Source organism: Lipotes vexillifer, unplaced genomic scaffold (genome assembly GCF_000442215.2).
Source record: "Lipotes vexillifer unplaced genomic scaffold, Lipotes_vexillifer_v1.1 scaffold272, whole genome shotgun sequence".
Taxonomy (NCBI): Eukaryota; Metazoa; Chordata; class Mammalia; order Artiodactyla; family Lipotidae; genus Lipotes; species Lipotes vexillifer.
In genome coordinates, this window is record NW_006772469.1 from 350,537 (window position 1) to 364,668 (window position 14,132).

Below are 14,132 nucleotides of genomic sequence, written 5' to 3' on the forward strand. Positions count from 1 at the left end.
CTCTTTCCCAGTTTTCTAAATCTCTTCCCCAAACATTCAATACATCAGACATTCTGTCATTTTCATCTCCTTGATGAAATCACTCCCTGACCCGCTACCCTTTGAACTAGATACTTTTCACTCCTGGTGCTCTGCTTTTGCCCTGAGATCTCCTTCGCCATGACTGGAGATTCCATTAACTGCTCCCCCATGTTAGTCTCTGGTTTCTTATACCTTTCTTGGTTTGCTCCTTCACTTTGGTGGAGGCATCCTCTAGCAGCTTCCTGAGAAAGCAAGAGGGTAGAGGAGAAAAGAGATTTTACTTCCTGAAACTCCTTATTTTACCCTCATATTGATAGTTTGGTTAGATATCTTCTATTTTCAATATCACAAAGTATAGGAAAACATTTGATTTCATAAAAAGAGACAGGAGCTATATAGAGAAATCAACTAACATTTTCCTGAATGTGGATTTTACATTTCTGTTTCTTTTATATTTTCAAACAGGGATCCATTTGTGATGACTATATGGTGACCCTTTGCTGTCCTCTGTGTTCTCTTTGCCAAATCAAGAGAGACATCAACAGAAGGAGAGCCATGCGTACTTTCTAAAAAAACAATGGTAAGTCCCAGAATCTGTGAATGTTGAGAAATATAATCAAGGGCTTTGTAAACTAAGCATTATTTTGAATAATAATTCAATACTAACAATTATTTAAGTCTCTCAAATGTTATCTTAATATAAAGATTGACTTTGATTTCTTCAGATGAAGAAAGCTTGTTTGGGCTGCCATAACAAAGTAACATAGCTTAAACAGGTTAAACAACAGGAATTTATTTCTCATAGTTCTGAATGCTGGGAAGTCCAAGATGAATTATGAGCCAGTTCAGTTCCTTGGTGAGGATGCTCTTCCTAGCTTGCAGTGGCCCACCTTTTTGCGGTGTCCTCAAATATTGGAGAGAGAGAGTTTTGGCCTTTCTTCTTATGAGGACAATATTCCCATCATGGGGCCCTCACCTTCATGATTTCATCTAAACCTAATTACTTCCCAAAGGCTTCACCTCCTAATACCATCACACTGGGGGTTAGGGTTTCAACATATGAGTTTTGTGGCCGGAGGGACACAAACATTGAGTTCACAAAAATAGCTCTATATTTTGAAACTATATTTTAGCAAATAAAGGGATGGTGACTTCTCTAGACTTCTCAGAATTCTGATGGTCTATTAATGAAGCACCACTTGCAAAATAAAAGAGTGTGGTGAGATACAAAAGAAGTGGAAAGCACTTTCCCTGCTAATACAAACAAATTGATGGAAGAAACTGGTAAATAATTATAAAGTAGTAGAGCAAATGAAAATTACGTTATGTAATATTTGGATTAATTGTGGCATAATGCATCTATGAATAATGAGGTGAGGTTAAACAGGAAAGAGAAGGTGAACTTTGAAAGAGGTGGAATAGACTACAGAATATTTGGAAATGTTCTGTAGAATGTCATCATCTGAAATTCAATCAAGTCATTTCCAACTCATTTATCCAAGATTCTCAGAATTAGCTATTGAGGATATAGTAAAGTAGAAATCAACATGACTTTGTCAGTCTTCTATAGAACGTATCTTGAGTATGGGAAGAAAACATTAATTTTCCCATTCTTTGCAAAAATCCCACTTCCTTTCCCAAGTGAATGAGAACTTTGTGTAAGTTAACAGACATAACTCTTGGAAGATATGTTTTCAAATATTCATGCATTTAGCAAATAATGCCTCAAGTACCTAGTACCATGCAGGACACTGTTAGGGACTATGGGGAATGAAGGGAAATAAGCTGGTCCTCTTCCCCTTAGAGACTTTATACTCAAAAAGAAGGCATTAGAAAAGCCCTCAAATAAAATGCAAACTTTGAATAATGCCTTTAGATGAAGTGCTATTTTATGCTCAGAGGAAGGAAAGATGATATGCTGTGAGAAGTGTAAGTGAAAGTTTCTTGAAAGAAGTGGTTTTAATTCTAAAGAGGAAGTGAGCATCAGGGTCACAAGAGGAAATAGATGGCACTCAGACTGTGATAATACAAGGATTTAATGAAGACCATTTACAAAGGTGTGGGTGGGAGGTACAGGGAAATGACAGGGGATTGTGCAACAACAGCTGAACCATTACCATCCCTAGGCCTCAGGAGAATGGGAGGGAGCAGTTACCTGCATCCCAAAGGAGAAAGCTGTGTGACGGCTGCCCTGAGAGGACCTGAGCAGCCTGGGGTAACCCCTCAGGAAGGAAACAAGGGGAAAACTACCCTGACCTCATTTTCTGATGTCCTTCTGGGCTTCCCATTGGTTGAACACACCAGGAAGGCAGAGAGAAGAACAGTATTGCTGGGGACCACAGGTCAACCTCCCAGACCACAGGGCAGGACAGACAATGGTAGAAATGGATTGGATGGGGAAAAGGGAAGATTTTTGACACAAGATGAATAGAAATGGGTGTTGCTTCCCATCAGCAACATTAGTGAAACTACAGAGGCAAAAAAAGGAAAAAACATCTTTATGAGCTTAGGTTCGACTTGGCAGGGACATATGGTATAAGTAGGAAAATAATGAGAAATGAAAGGTTTTAAAAACTGATTTGGGGCCTTGGCATGCAATGTAGTGAATACTGGGCTAATGATTTGGGCTTTTATTTAGTAAGCACTAAGGAGTTATTGCAGGTTATAAAGGAGTAACATATGTAGACTTATACTTTAGAAAAATTAACCTGGTAATGGCATGTGGCACAGACTGGACAGGATGAGGTCAAAAACAAAGATTTGGCCTTACACCATTTCAACACTTTATCTAAATAAGCACATGAGACTGTTTGGAAAAAATATCTACCCACACATATATAATAATAAATCCTGGCATTTGAGCTTTTTTTTTAACCTCAAGGAAATTATCTCACTGAAATTTTGAGCTGGTTTGACATAAAATATCTTGGTGGCCCCGACTCCTGCTCATCAGCTTGGACCCTACATTATTCATTGACAATAACACTTTAGATATACAAATATCTGAAATGGGAGAATAAAGAGATAAAGATAAAAGAATAATGTGATTTATGTTAAAAACAGATTGAGACAAAGGGATACAAGAACGAACTGAAAAAGTTCCCAGTAGCCAAAACTGGAACAATTTGAGCAACAAAATAAGGTAGTATTGGATTATAACCCAAAGTATAAAATAAATATCTGAGTATCAGTCCATCCTGATATGTATGTAATGGCAATATTATTCATTACTGTGACCAACCTATATGTAAGAATAAGTTTTCTTCAAAAATACACTAATGCAGGGACTTCCCTGGTGGTTCAGTGATTAGGACTCTGCGCTTCCAATGCAGGGGGCACAGGTTCGATCGCTGGTGGGGAAACTAAGATCCCACATGCCGTGCAGCGCTAAACAAACAAACAGATCAGTGCGGGAGACCTTCAAGATGGAGAGGAGGAGTAAGACGCGGAGATCACCTTCCTCCCCACAAATACATCAGAAATATATCTACACGTGGAACAACTATAGAACACCCACTGAATGCTGGCAGAAGACCTCAGACCTCCCCAAAGGCAAGAAAGTCCCCACGTACCTGGGTAGGGCAAAAGAAAAAAGAAAAAACAGAGACAAAATGATAGGGACGGGACCTGCACCAGTGGGAGGGAGCCGTGAAGGAGGAAAGGTCTCCACACACTAGGAAGCCCCTTCGCGGGCGGAGACTGCGGGAGGCGGAGGTGGGAAGCTTCGGAGCCGCGGAGGACAGCACAGCAACAGGGGTGCGGAGGGCAAAGCGGAGAGTCTCCCGCACAGAGGATCGGCGCCGACCGGCACTCACCAGCCCGAGAGGCTTGTGTGCTCGCCCGCCGGGGCGGGCGGGGCTGCGAGCTGAGGCTCGGGCTTCGGTCACAGCGCAGGGAGAGGACTGGGGTTGGTGGCGTGAACACAGCCTGCAGGGGGTTAGTGCACCATGGCTAGCTGGGAAGGAGTCCGAGAAAAGTCTGGACCTTCCAGAGAGGCAAGAGACCTTTGTTTTGGGGTGTGCGTGGAGTGGGGATTCCTTCCCAGTGTGCCCACAGAAGGCAGAACACTGCCTAAGTGAGCTCCAGAGATGGGCGTGAGCCACCGCTATCAGCTCGGACCACAGAACGGGCCTGAACTGCTAACACTGCTGCCGCTGCCACCAAGAATCCTGTGTGCCAGCACAGGTCACTATCCACACCCTCCCTGGGAGCTTGCGCTGCCCGCCACTGCCAGGGTCCCGTGATCCAGGGACAACTTCCCCGGGAGAATACACAGCATGCCTCAGGCTGGTGCAACATCACGCTGGCCTCTGCCGCCTCAGGCTCGCCCCATATCCCAATGATGACTACCGTACCCCTCCCTCCCCCTGGCCATAGAGAGCAAGAGAGCCCTAATCAGCCGCTGCTTTAACCCCCAGCTCTCTGGGCGGGGAACAGACTCCTGAGGGTGGCCTACTCGCAGAGTTGGGGCCAAAACCAAAGCTGAACCCCAGAAGCTGTGTGAAAGAATAAGAGAAAGGGAAATTTCTCTGTGCAGCCTCAGGAGAAGCAGATTAAATCCCCACAATCAACCTGATAAACCCTGCATCTGAAGAATACCTAAATGGATAACGAATGTTCCCAAAATTGAGGCGGTGGACTTTGGGAGCAACTGTACACTTGGGGTTTGCTTTCTGCATTGTTTTTTTTCTGGTTTTACGTTTATCTTAGTTTAGTATTTAGTGCTTATTATCATTGGTGGATTTGTTTACTGGGGTTTGGTTGCTCTCTTCCATAAATATATATATATATATATATATATACATGTATATTTTTTTCCCTTTTCTCTTTTTTGTGAGTGTGTATGTGTATGCCTCTTTGTGTGATTTTGTCTATATAGGTTTGCTTTTACCATTTGCCCTAGGGCTCTGTCTGTTCGTTTTTTGTTTTTGTTTTTGTTTTTTTCTCGCTTCCTTTTCTTCTGAGCTGTATGGCTGGCAGGGTGTTGGTGCTCCAGCCGGGTCTCGGGCCTGTGCCTTCAAGGTGGGAGGGCCGAGTCCAGGACATTGGACCACCAGAGACCTCCCGGCCCCACATAATATCAATTGGTTAGAGCTCTCCGAGATCTTCATCTCAACACTAAGACACAGCTCCACCCAATGGCCAGCAAGCTCCAGTGCTGAACACACCATGCCAAACAGCTAGCAAGATGGGAACACAACCCTATCCATCAACAGAGAAGCTGCCTAAAGTCATACTAATTTCACAAACACTCCAAAACACACCACCAGACATGGCCCTGCCTGCCAAAAGAACAAGATATAGCCCCAACCGCCGGAACACAGATACCAGTCCCCTCCACCAGGAAGCCTAAATAAGCCACTGAACAGACCTCACCCACTGGGGGCAGACACCAAAAACAAAGGGACCTACGAACCTGCAGCCTGCGAAAAGGAGACCCCAAACACAGTAGGTTAAACAAATAGGAAAACAGAGAAATATGCAGCTGATGAAGGAACAAGGTAAAAACCCACCAGACCAAACAAATGAAGAGGAAATAGGCAGTCTACCTGAAAAATAATTCAGAGTAATGATAGTAAAGTTGATCCAAAATCTTGGAAATAGAACGGAGAAAATCAAAGAAATGTTTAACAAGGACCAAGAAGAACTAAAGAGCAAACAAACAATGATGAAAAACACAATAAATGAAATTAAAAATTCTCTAGAAGGAATCAATAGCAGAATAACTGAGGCAGAAGAACGGATAGGTGACCTGGAAGATAACATAGTGGAAATAACTGCCACTGAGCAAAATAAAGAAAAAAGAATGAAAAGAATTGAGGACAGTCTCAGAGACCTCTGGGACAACATTAAATGCACCAACATTCAAATTATAGGGGTCCCAGAAGAAGAAGAGAAAAAGAAAGGGAGTGAGAAAATATTTGAAGAAATTATAGTTGAAAACTTCCCTAACATGGGAAAGGAAATAGTCAGTCAAATCCAGGAAGCATAGAGAGTCTCATACAGGATAACTCCAAGGAGAAACACACCAAGACACATATTAATCAAACTATCAAAAATTAAATACAAAGGAAAAATATTAAAAGCAGCAAGGGAAAACCAACAAATAACATACAAAGGAAACCCCATAAGGTTAACAGCTGATCTTTCAACAGAAACTCTGCAAGCCAGAAGGGAGTGGCAGGACATACTTAAAGTAATGAAAGAGAAAAACCTACAACCAAGATTGCTCTACCCAGCAAGGATCTCATTCAGATTCAACGGAGAAATCAAAACCTTTACAGACAAGCAAAAGTTGAGAGAATTCAGCACCACCAAACCAGCTTTACAACAAATGCTAAAGGAACTTCTCTAGGCAGGAAACACAAGAGAAGGAAAAGACCTACAATAACAAACCCAAAACAATTAAGAAAATGGTAATAGGAACATACATATCGATAATTACCTTAAATGTAAATGGATTCAGTGCTCCAAATAAAAGACACAGACTGGCTTGAATGGACACAAAAAGAAGACCCATATATATGCTGTCTACAAGAGACCACTTCAGACCTAGGGACACATACAGCCTGAAAGTGAGGGGATGGAAAAAGATATTCCATGCAAACTGAAATCAAAAGAAAGCTGGAGTAGCAATACTCATATATCAAGCAAAATAGACTTTAAAATAAGACTATTACAAGAGACAAAGAAGGACACTACATAATGATCAAGGGATCAATCCAAGAAGAAGATATAACAATTGTAAATATTTATACACCCAACATAGGAGCACCTCAATACATAAGACAAATGCTAACAGCCATAAAAGGGGAAATTGAGGGCTTCCCTGGTGGCACAGTGGTTGAGAGTCCACCTGCCAATGCAGGGGACATGGGTTCATACCCCGGTCTGGGAAGATCCCACATGCTGCAGAGTGGCTGGGCACGTGAGCCATGGCTACTGAGCCTGCACGTCCAGAGCCTGTGCTCCACAACAGGAGAGGCCACAACAGTGAGAGGCCCACGTACTGCAAAAAAAAAAAAAAGGGGAAATTGACAGTAACACAATAATAGTAAGGGACTTTAACACCCCACTTTCACCAATGGACAGGTCATCCAAAATGAAAATAAATAAACACAAGCTTTAAAAGACACATTAGACCAAATATACTTAATTGATATTTATAGGACATTCCATGAAAAAACAAGAGTACACTTTCTTCTCAAGTGTTCATGGAACATTTTCCAGGATTGATCATATCTTGGGTCACAAATAAAGCCTTGGTAAATTTAAGAAAATTGAAATCATATCAAGTATCTTTTATGACCACAACGCTATGAGACTAGATATCAAATTAGAGGGAAAAAATCTGTAAAAACTACAAACACATGGAGGCTCAGCAGTACACTACTAGATAACCAAGAGATCACTGAAGAAATCAAAGAGGAAATCAAAAAATACCTAGAAACAAATGACAATGAAAATACAACACAAAACCTATGGGATGCAGCAAAAGCAGTTCCAAGAGGGAAGTTTATAGCGATACAATCCTACTGCAAAAAACAAGAAAAATCTCAAATAAACAACCTAACCTTACACCTAAAGCAATTAGAGAAAGAAGAACAAAAACACCCCAAAGTTAGCAGAAGGAAAGAAATCATAAAGATCAGATCAGAAATAATTGAAAAAGAAATGAAGGAAAGGTAGCAAAGATCAATAAAACTAAAAGCTGGTTCTTTGAAAAGATAAACAAAATTGATAAACCATTAGCCAGTCTCATTAAGAAAAAAGGGGAGAAGACTCAAATCAATAGAATTAGAAACGAAAAAGAAGAAATAACAACTGACACTGCATAAATACAAAGGACCATGAGAGACTACTACAAGGAACTATATGCCAATAAAATGGACAACCTGGAAGAAATGGACAAATTCTTAGAAAAGTACAACCTTCCAAGACAAACCAGGAAGAAACAGAAACTATGAACAGACCAATCACCAGAAGTGAAATTGAAACTGTGATCAAAAATCTTCCAACAGGGCTTCCCTGGTGGCGCAGTGGTCGAGAGTCCGCCTGCCGATGCAGGGGACACAGGTTCGTGCCCCGGTCCGGGAAGATCCCACATGCAGCGGAGTGGCTGGGCCTGTGAGCCATGGCTACTGAGCCTGCACGTCCAGAGCCTGTGCTCCGCAACAGGAGAGGCCACAACAGTGAGAGGCCCGCGTACCACAAAAAAAATAAAAATAAAAAAAATAAAATCTTCCAACAAACAAAAGCCCAGGGCCAGATGGCTTCACAGGCGAATTCTATCAAACATTTAGAGGAGAGCTGACACCTATCCTTCTCAAATTCTTCCAAAATATAGCAGAGGAAGGAACACTCCCAATCACGTTCTACAAGGCCACCATCACTCTGATACCAAAACCAGACAAAGATGTCACACAGAAAAAGAAAACTACAGACCAATATCACTGATGAACATAGATGCAAAAATCCTCAAAAAAATACTAGCAAACAGAATCCAACAGCACATTAAAAGGATCATACACCATGATCAAGTGGGGTTTATCCCAGGAATGCAAGGATTCTTCAATATACACAACTCAATCAATGTGATACACCATATTAACAAATTGAAGGATAAAAACCATAAGATAATCTCAACAGATGCAGAAAAACCTTTTGACAAAATTCAACATCCACTTATGATAAAAACTCTCCAATAAGTGGGCATAGAGGGAACCTACCTCAACATAATAAAGGCCATATACGACAAACCCACAGCAAACATCATTCTCAATGGTGAAAAACTGAAACCATTTCCTCTAGGATCAGGAACAAGACAAGGTTGTCCACACTCACCGCTGTTATTCAACATAGTTTTGGAAGTTTTAGCCACAGCAATCAGAGAAGAAAAAGAAATAAAAGAAATACAAATCAGAAAAGAAGAAGTAAAAGTGTCACTGTTTGCAGATGACATGATACTATACATAGAGAATCCTAAAGATGCTACCAGAAGACTACTAGAACTAAACAATGAATTTGGTAAAGTAACAGGTTACACAATTAATGTACAGAAATCTCTTGCATTCCTATACATTAATGATGAAAAAACTGAAAGAGAAATTAAGGAAGCAACCCCATTTATCACTGCAACAAAAAGAATAAAATACCTAGGAATAAACCTTCCTAAGGACACAAAAGACCCATATGCAGAAAACTATAAGACACTGATGAAAGAAATTAAAGATGATGCAAACAGATGGAGAGATATACCATGTGCTTGGAGTGGAAGAATCAACATTGTCAAAATTACTATACTACCCAAAGCAATCTACAGATTCAGTACAATCCCTATCAAGCTACCAATGGCATTTATCATAGAACTAGAACAAAAATGTTTACAATTTGATTGGAAACACAAAAGACCCTGAACATCCAAAGCAATATTGAGAAAGAAAAACGGAGCTGGAGGAATCAGGCTCCCTGACTTCAGACTATACTACAAAGCTACAGTAATCAAGACAGTATGGTACTGGCACAAAAACAGAAATACAGATCAATGGAATGGAATAGAAAGCACACAGATAAACCGACACACATATGGTCACCTTATCTTAGACAAAGGAGGCAAGAATATACAATGGAGAAAAGACAGCCTCTTCAATAAGTGGTTCTGGGAAAACTGGACAGGTACATGTAAAAGAATGAAATTAGAACACTCCCTAACACTGTATACAAAAATAAACTCAAAATGGATTAAAGACCTAAATGTAAGGCCAGAAACTATTAAACTCTTAGAGGAAAACATAGGCAGAACACTCTATGACATAAATCACAGCAAGATCCTTTTTGACCCACCTCCTAGAGAAATGGAAATAAAAACAAAAATAAACAAATGGGACCTAATGAAACTTAAAAGCTTTTGCACAGCAAAGGAAACCATAAACAAGATGAAAAGACAGCATTCAGAATGGGAGAAAATATTTGCAAATGAAGCAACAGACAAAGCATTAATCTCCAAAATATACAAGCAGCTCATGCAGCTCAATATCAAAAACACAAATAACCCAATCCAAAAATGGGCAGAAGATTTAAATAGACATTTCTCCAAAGAAGATATACAGATTGCCAACAAACACATGAAAGGATGCTCAATATCACTAATCATTAGAGAAATGCAAATCAAAACCACAATGAGGTATCACCTCACACTGGTCAGAATGGCCATCATCAAAAAATCTACAAACAATAAATGTTGGCGAGGGTGTGGAGAAATAGGAACCCTCTTGCACTGTTGGTGGAATGTAAATTGATACAGCCACTATGGAGAACAGTATGGAGGTTCCTCAAAAAACTAAAAATAGAACTACCGTACGACCCAGCAATTCCACTACTGGGCATATACCCTGAGAAAACCATAATTCAAAAAGAGGCATGGGGCTTCCCTGGTGGTGCAGTGGTTAAGAATCTGCCTGCCAATGCAGGAGACACAGGTTTGAGCCTTGGTCCGGGAAGATCCCACATGTCTCAGAGCAGCAAAGCCCATGCACCACAACTACTGAGCCTGCGTTCTACAGCCCGTGAGCCACAACGACTGAAGCCTGTGTGCCTAGAGCCCATGCTCCACAATAAGAGGAGCCACCACAGTGAGACGCATGCACACTGCAACAAAGAGTAGCCCCCGCTCGCCGCATCTAGTGAGAGTCCATGCACAGCAGCAAAGACCCAACGCAGCCTATAAATTAATTAATTAATTAATTAATTAATAAAAAGAGTCATGTACCACAGTGCTCACTGCAACACTATTTGTAATAGCCAGGACATGGAAGCAACCTAAATGTCCATCAAGAGATGAATGGATAAAGAAGGTGTGGCACATGTATACAATGGAATATTACTTGGCCATAAAAAGAAACGAACTTGAGTTATTTTGTAGTGAGGTGGATGGACCTAGAGTCTGTCATACAGAGTGAATTAAGTCAGAAGGAGAAAAACAAATACCATATGCTAACACATATATATGAAATCTGAAAGAAAACAAAAGGTTCTGATGAACCTAGGTACAGGACAGGAATAAAGATGCAGCGGTAGAGAGTGGACTTGAGGACATGGGGAGGGGGAAGAGTAGGCTGGGACGAAGTGAAAGAGTGGCATGGACATATATACACTACCAAGTGTAAAATAGATAGCTAGTGGGAAGCAGCTGCATAGCACAGGGAGATCAGCTCGGCGCTTTGTGACCACCTAGAGGGATGGGATAGGGAGGGATGGGATAGGGAGGGTGGGAGGGAGGCTAAAGAGGGATGGGTAATGGGGATATATGTATACATATAGCTGATTCACTTTGTTAAATAGCAGAAACTAACACAACATTGTAAAGCGATTATACGCCAATAAAAATGTTAAAAATAAACAAGGAAGGGAGAATAGACAAATCTCCCAGAAATACAGAATTTTAAATAATTTATGTAGGTACACCTCCCCCAAGGAGATAGAGCATAATTCCCCACCCCTTAAGTGTGGGTTTGCATAGCAACTTTCTTTCAAAATGTATAGTATGAAAAGGAGGGGAAAAACTAACTTCACAGTGGAAAAACCTGACAAAACTACCTCAGCCAGTTAATATCAAACTTAACATCATCAGTGGTGTCCTGTTGATAGCACGTACCCCTAAAATGATGTGGTGAGATTGGCACCTTACCTCTAGGGTTTTCCTCTAAAAACCCCACAACTCCAGTCTAACCATGAGAAAAACATTAGACAAACAAAAATTGAGACCCATTGTACAAAATACAAAAATTGAGGCAGATTCTCCTCAAAACTGTCAAGATCATCAAAAACAAGGAATGTTTGAGAAACTATTGCAGTTTAGAGGAGCCTAAGGAAACATGATGACTAAAGGTAATACACCAGCTAGATGGGATCCTGGAATAGCAAAGGAACATTAGGTAAAAACTGAGGAATCTAAATAAAGGATAGGCTTTGATTAATAATCTATCAACGTTGGTTCGTGGTCACAAGCCTACCACATTGGTTAAGATGTTAACCAATAAGGGAACTGGTGCAAGGTATATGGGAACTCTCTGTACTATCTTTGCAACTTTTCTGTAAATCTAAAATGATTCTAAAATTAGACCTTTATTAAAATTATAAAAGTAGATTGAGAAAATTTAACCCTATTTTTTGTCTGTCCCTTATAGGTGAAGAGCTCTTTTTTTTCTTTACTTTCTCCTGTGGTCTCTCTCCTGACCTCGTGAAGAGCTCTTACCGAAGCAACTAAAACCAGCTCCACACCTCTTCAGCTTGAGTGCTTCTCCACTTTTTGCAATTGAAATATGATTGGTATGTTTAATCACAATCAATGGGGTAAAAAAAATTGAACTTTGATTTATTTTAAAGGAATGTTGTCCCTTAGTTTTACTAAATGGTCCAGCTTAGTTTCTCCTTGCTATTAAATTTTCTGGCTTATAAATTTTGTATTACATTTAAAATATAAACCAAATAAAAGATTTTACTAACATGAACCTTTATGCTTCTTTGCTCTCAATAAAAATGTCCTTACGTCATTAGTCAATTTCAGGGGTCAATCTCATAATTTGGTTCTTGTAGTTTGGTTTCCTAACTGCAGATTTTGGTCCACAGCTACTCAGCTCTCTTTCCTCTAAGAAGTTTAAGAGATAGAGAAAACGGCTACAGGCAACTATTCTAAGACACTTATGGTACATTTAGCCAACACTTTTGCTCCTTTTCATGTTATCTATAAGCATTATCAATGCTGACAAAGCAACAATGCACTATGCTCTGCTTCCCAACTGCATACCTGATGGTTTCATTGTTGTGTTATTGATTTTCTTTCTCTTTTGGATATGAAGTATCAGAGCACGTAATAAAAATTCAATTATCAATTCAATATGATTCAATTTTGGTTAAATATTGATGCATAAATGTGTGAAGAAACGATTTTTTTTCACATTTCTCAACCCGTTTGATCCTCTGCAACATTGTACCCTGATGAAAATCTCACCTAATTTCCTTTCGTTCTCCTCCTACACTTCTGAGTCCATTTCATTTGTTGGGGTGGGGGTTGAGGGAGGCAAAAAACTATCTACTATAAGTAGATATTTCACTATAAGTATATTGTGAAATGTCAGTGAGATAAAATGTAAAAGCACCTGGAACTTAAGAGGCATTCAACAAACTTGAGTGTTTTGCCCTTCTTTACTTGCCTTATAGATGTAGGTACTTTGCAAGGTTCTTTCCTGGGTCCACTCCTTTTACAACTCATGGTCTTCTTAGAGTCCTCTACTCCCGTGTCTTCAAACGCCTCCTATACACCAAGGAGGACTGTATTCCTAGTTTCTCCCTTACTATTGATCTTCAGAATGTCTCTTCAGCTGCCTACTAAACAAGTCCATCTGGATGTGCCCTACCCCTTCTCTACACAACAGGTCAAAAGATATTACCACTCAGTTGTTTAAGGTGAGAAATCTAGATATCAGTGAAACCTGAACTGTCTCAGCATACCATTCTCCCTTCTCCTCACATCTAATCCAACACCAACTTCTGTCACTTAAGCTCCACTTAATACCCCCAGTGGATGATCTATTTTGTTTGCTGCTGTATCTGTGGTGCCTAGAAGAATGCCTGACACCTAGTAGATACATACTGAAATCATTTATTGAATGAATTAATCTGTCCTCTCTTCTTTGTCTGCACTGCCATGGATGTAGTCCAAGCCCTAATTGTGTCTTTGGAGACTCACATTCATAGCTCCTGAACTAGTTTCTCTGCCTCTAGTAACTCCAGCTCCCATTGCCTTCTCTCCAATCCATCCTATACACAGCTTGCCATGAGTAAACTGTAAACATCCTAAAAAAAATTTGCCTGGTGCTTCACAATATAACCTCAGTCTACCTCGTTAGCCTATTCTCCCACTATTTTTTCACTCTACAAATTCCCTATTTTCCCTACTTTCAACACACATACTTTTTTCAAATTTCAAATTCCAGCTCTTCATTGTTATATATATAGGAAAGAAACTGACTTTTGTATATTAACCTTGTATCCAGCAACTTTGCTATAACTGCTTATTAGTTGCTGGAAATTTTTTGTTTTTGATTCCTTGG

The 14,132-nt window shown here is 40.2% G+C and overlaps 1 protein-coding gene across 1 annotated transcript in view; it reads left to right on the forward strand.

The window, feature by feature from the left end:
• Nucleotides 1-12,521, forward strand: part of LOC103085370 (placenta-specific gene 8 protein) — a 33,820-nt gene extending 21,299 nt beyond the window's left edge. Inside the window, exons 4-5 of the mRNA XM_007447533.1 lie at nucleotides 487-601; nucleotides 12,207-12,521. Coding sequence (XP_007447595.1) covers nucleotides 487-591 — 105 coding nt within the window. The 3' untranslated portion in view covers nucleotides 592-601; nucleotides 12,207-12,521. The remainder of the gene's footprint in view (nucleotides 1-486; nucleotides 602-12,206) is intronic.
• The last annotated feature ends 1,611 nt before the right edge of the window (nucleotides 12,522-14,132 follow it).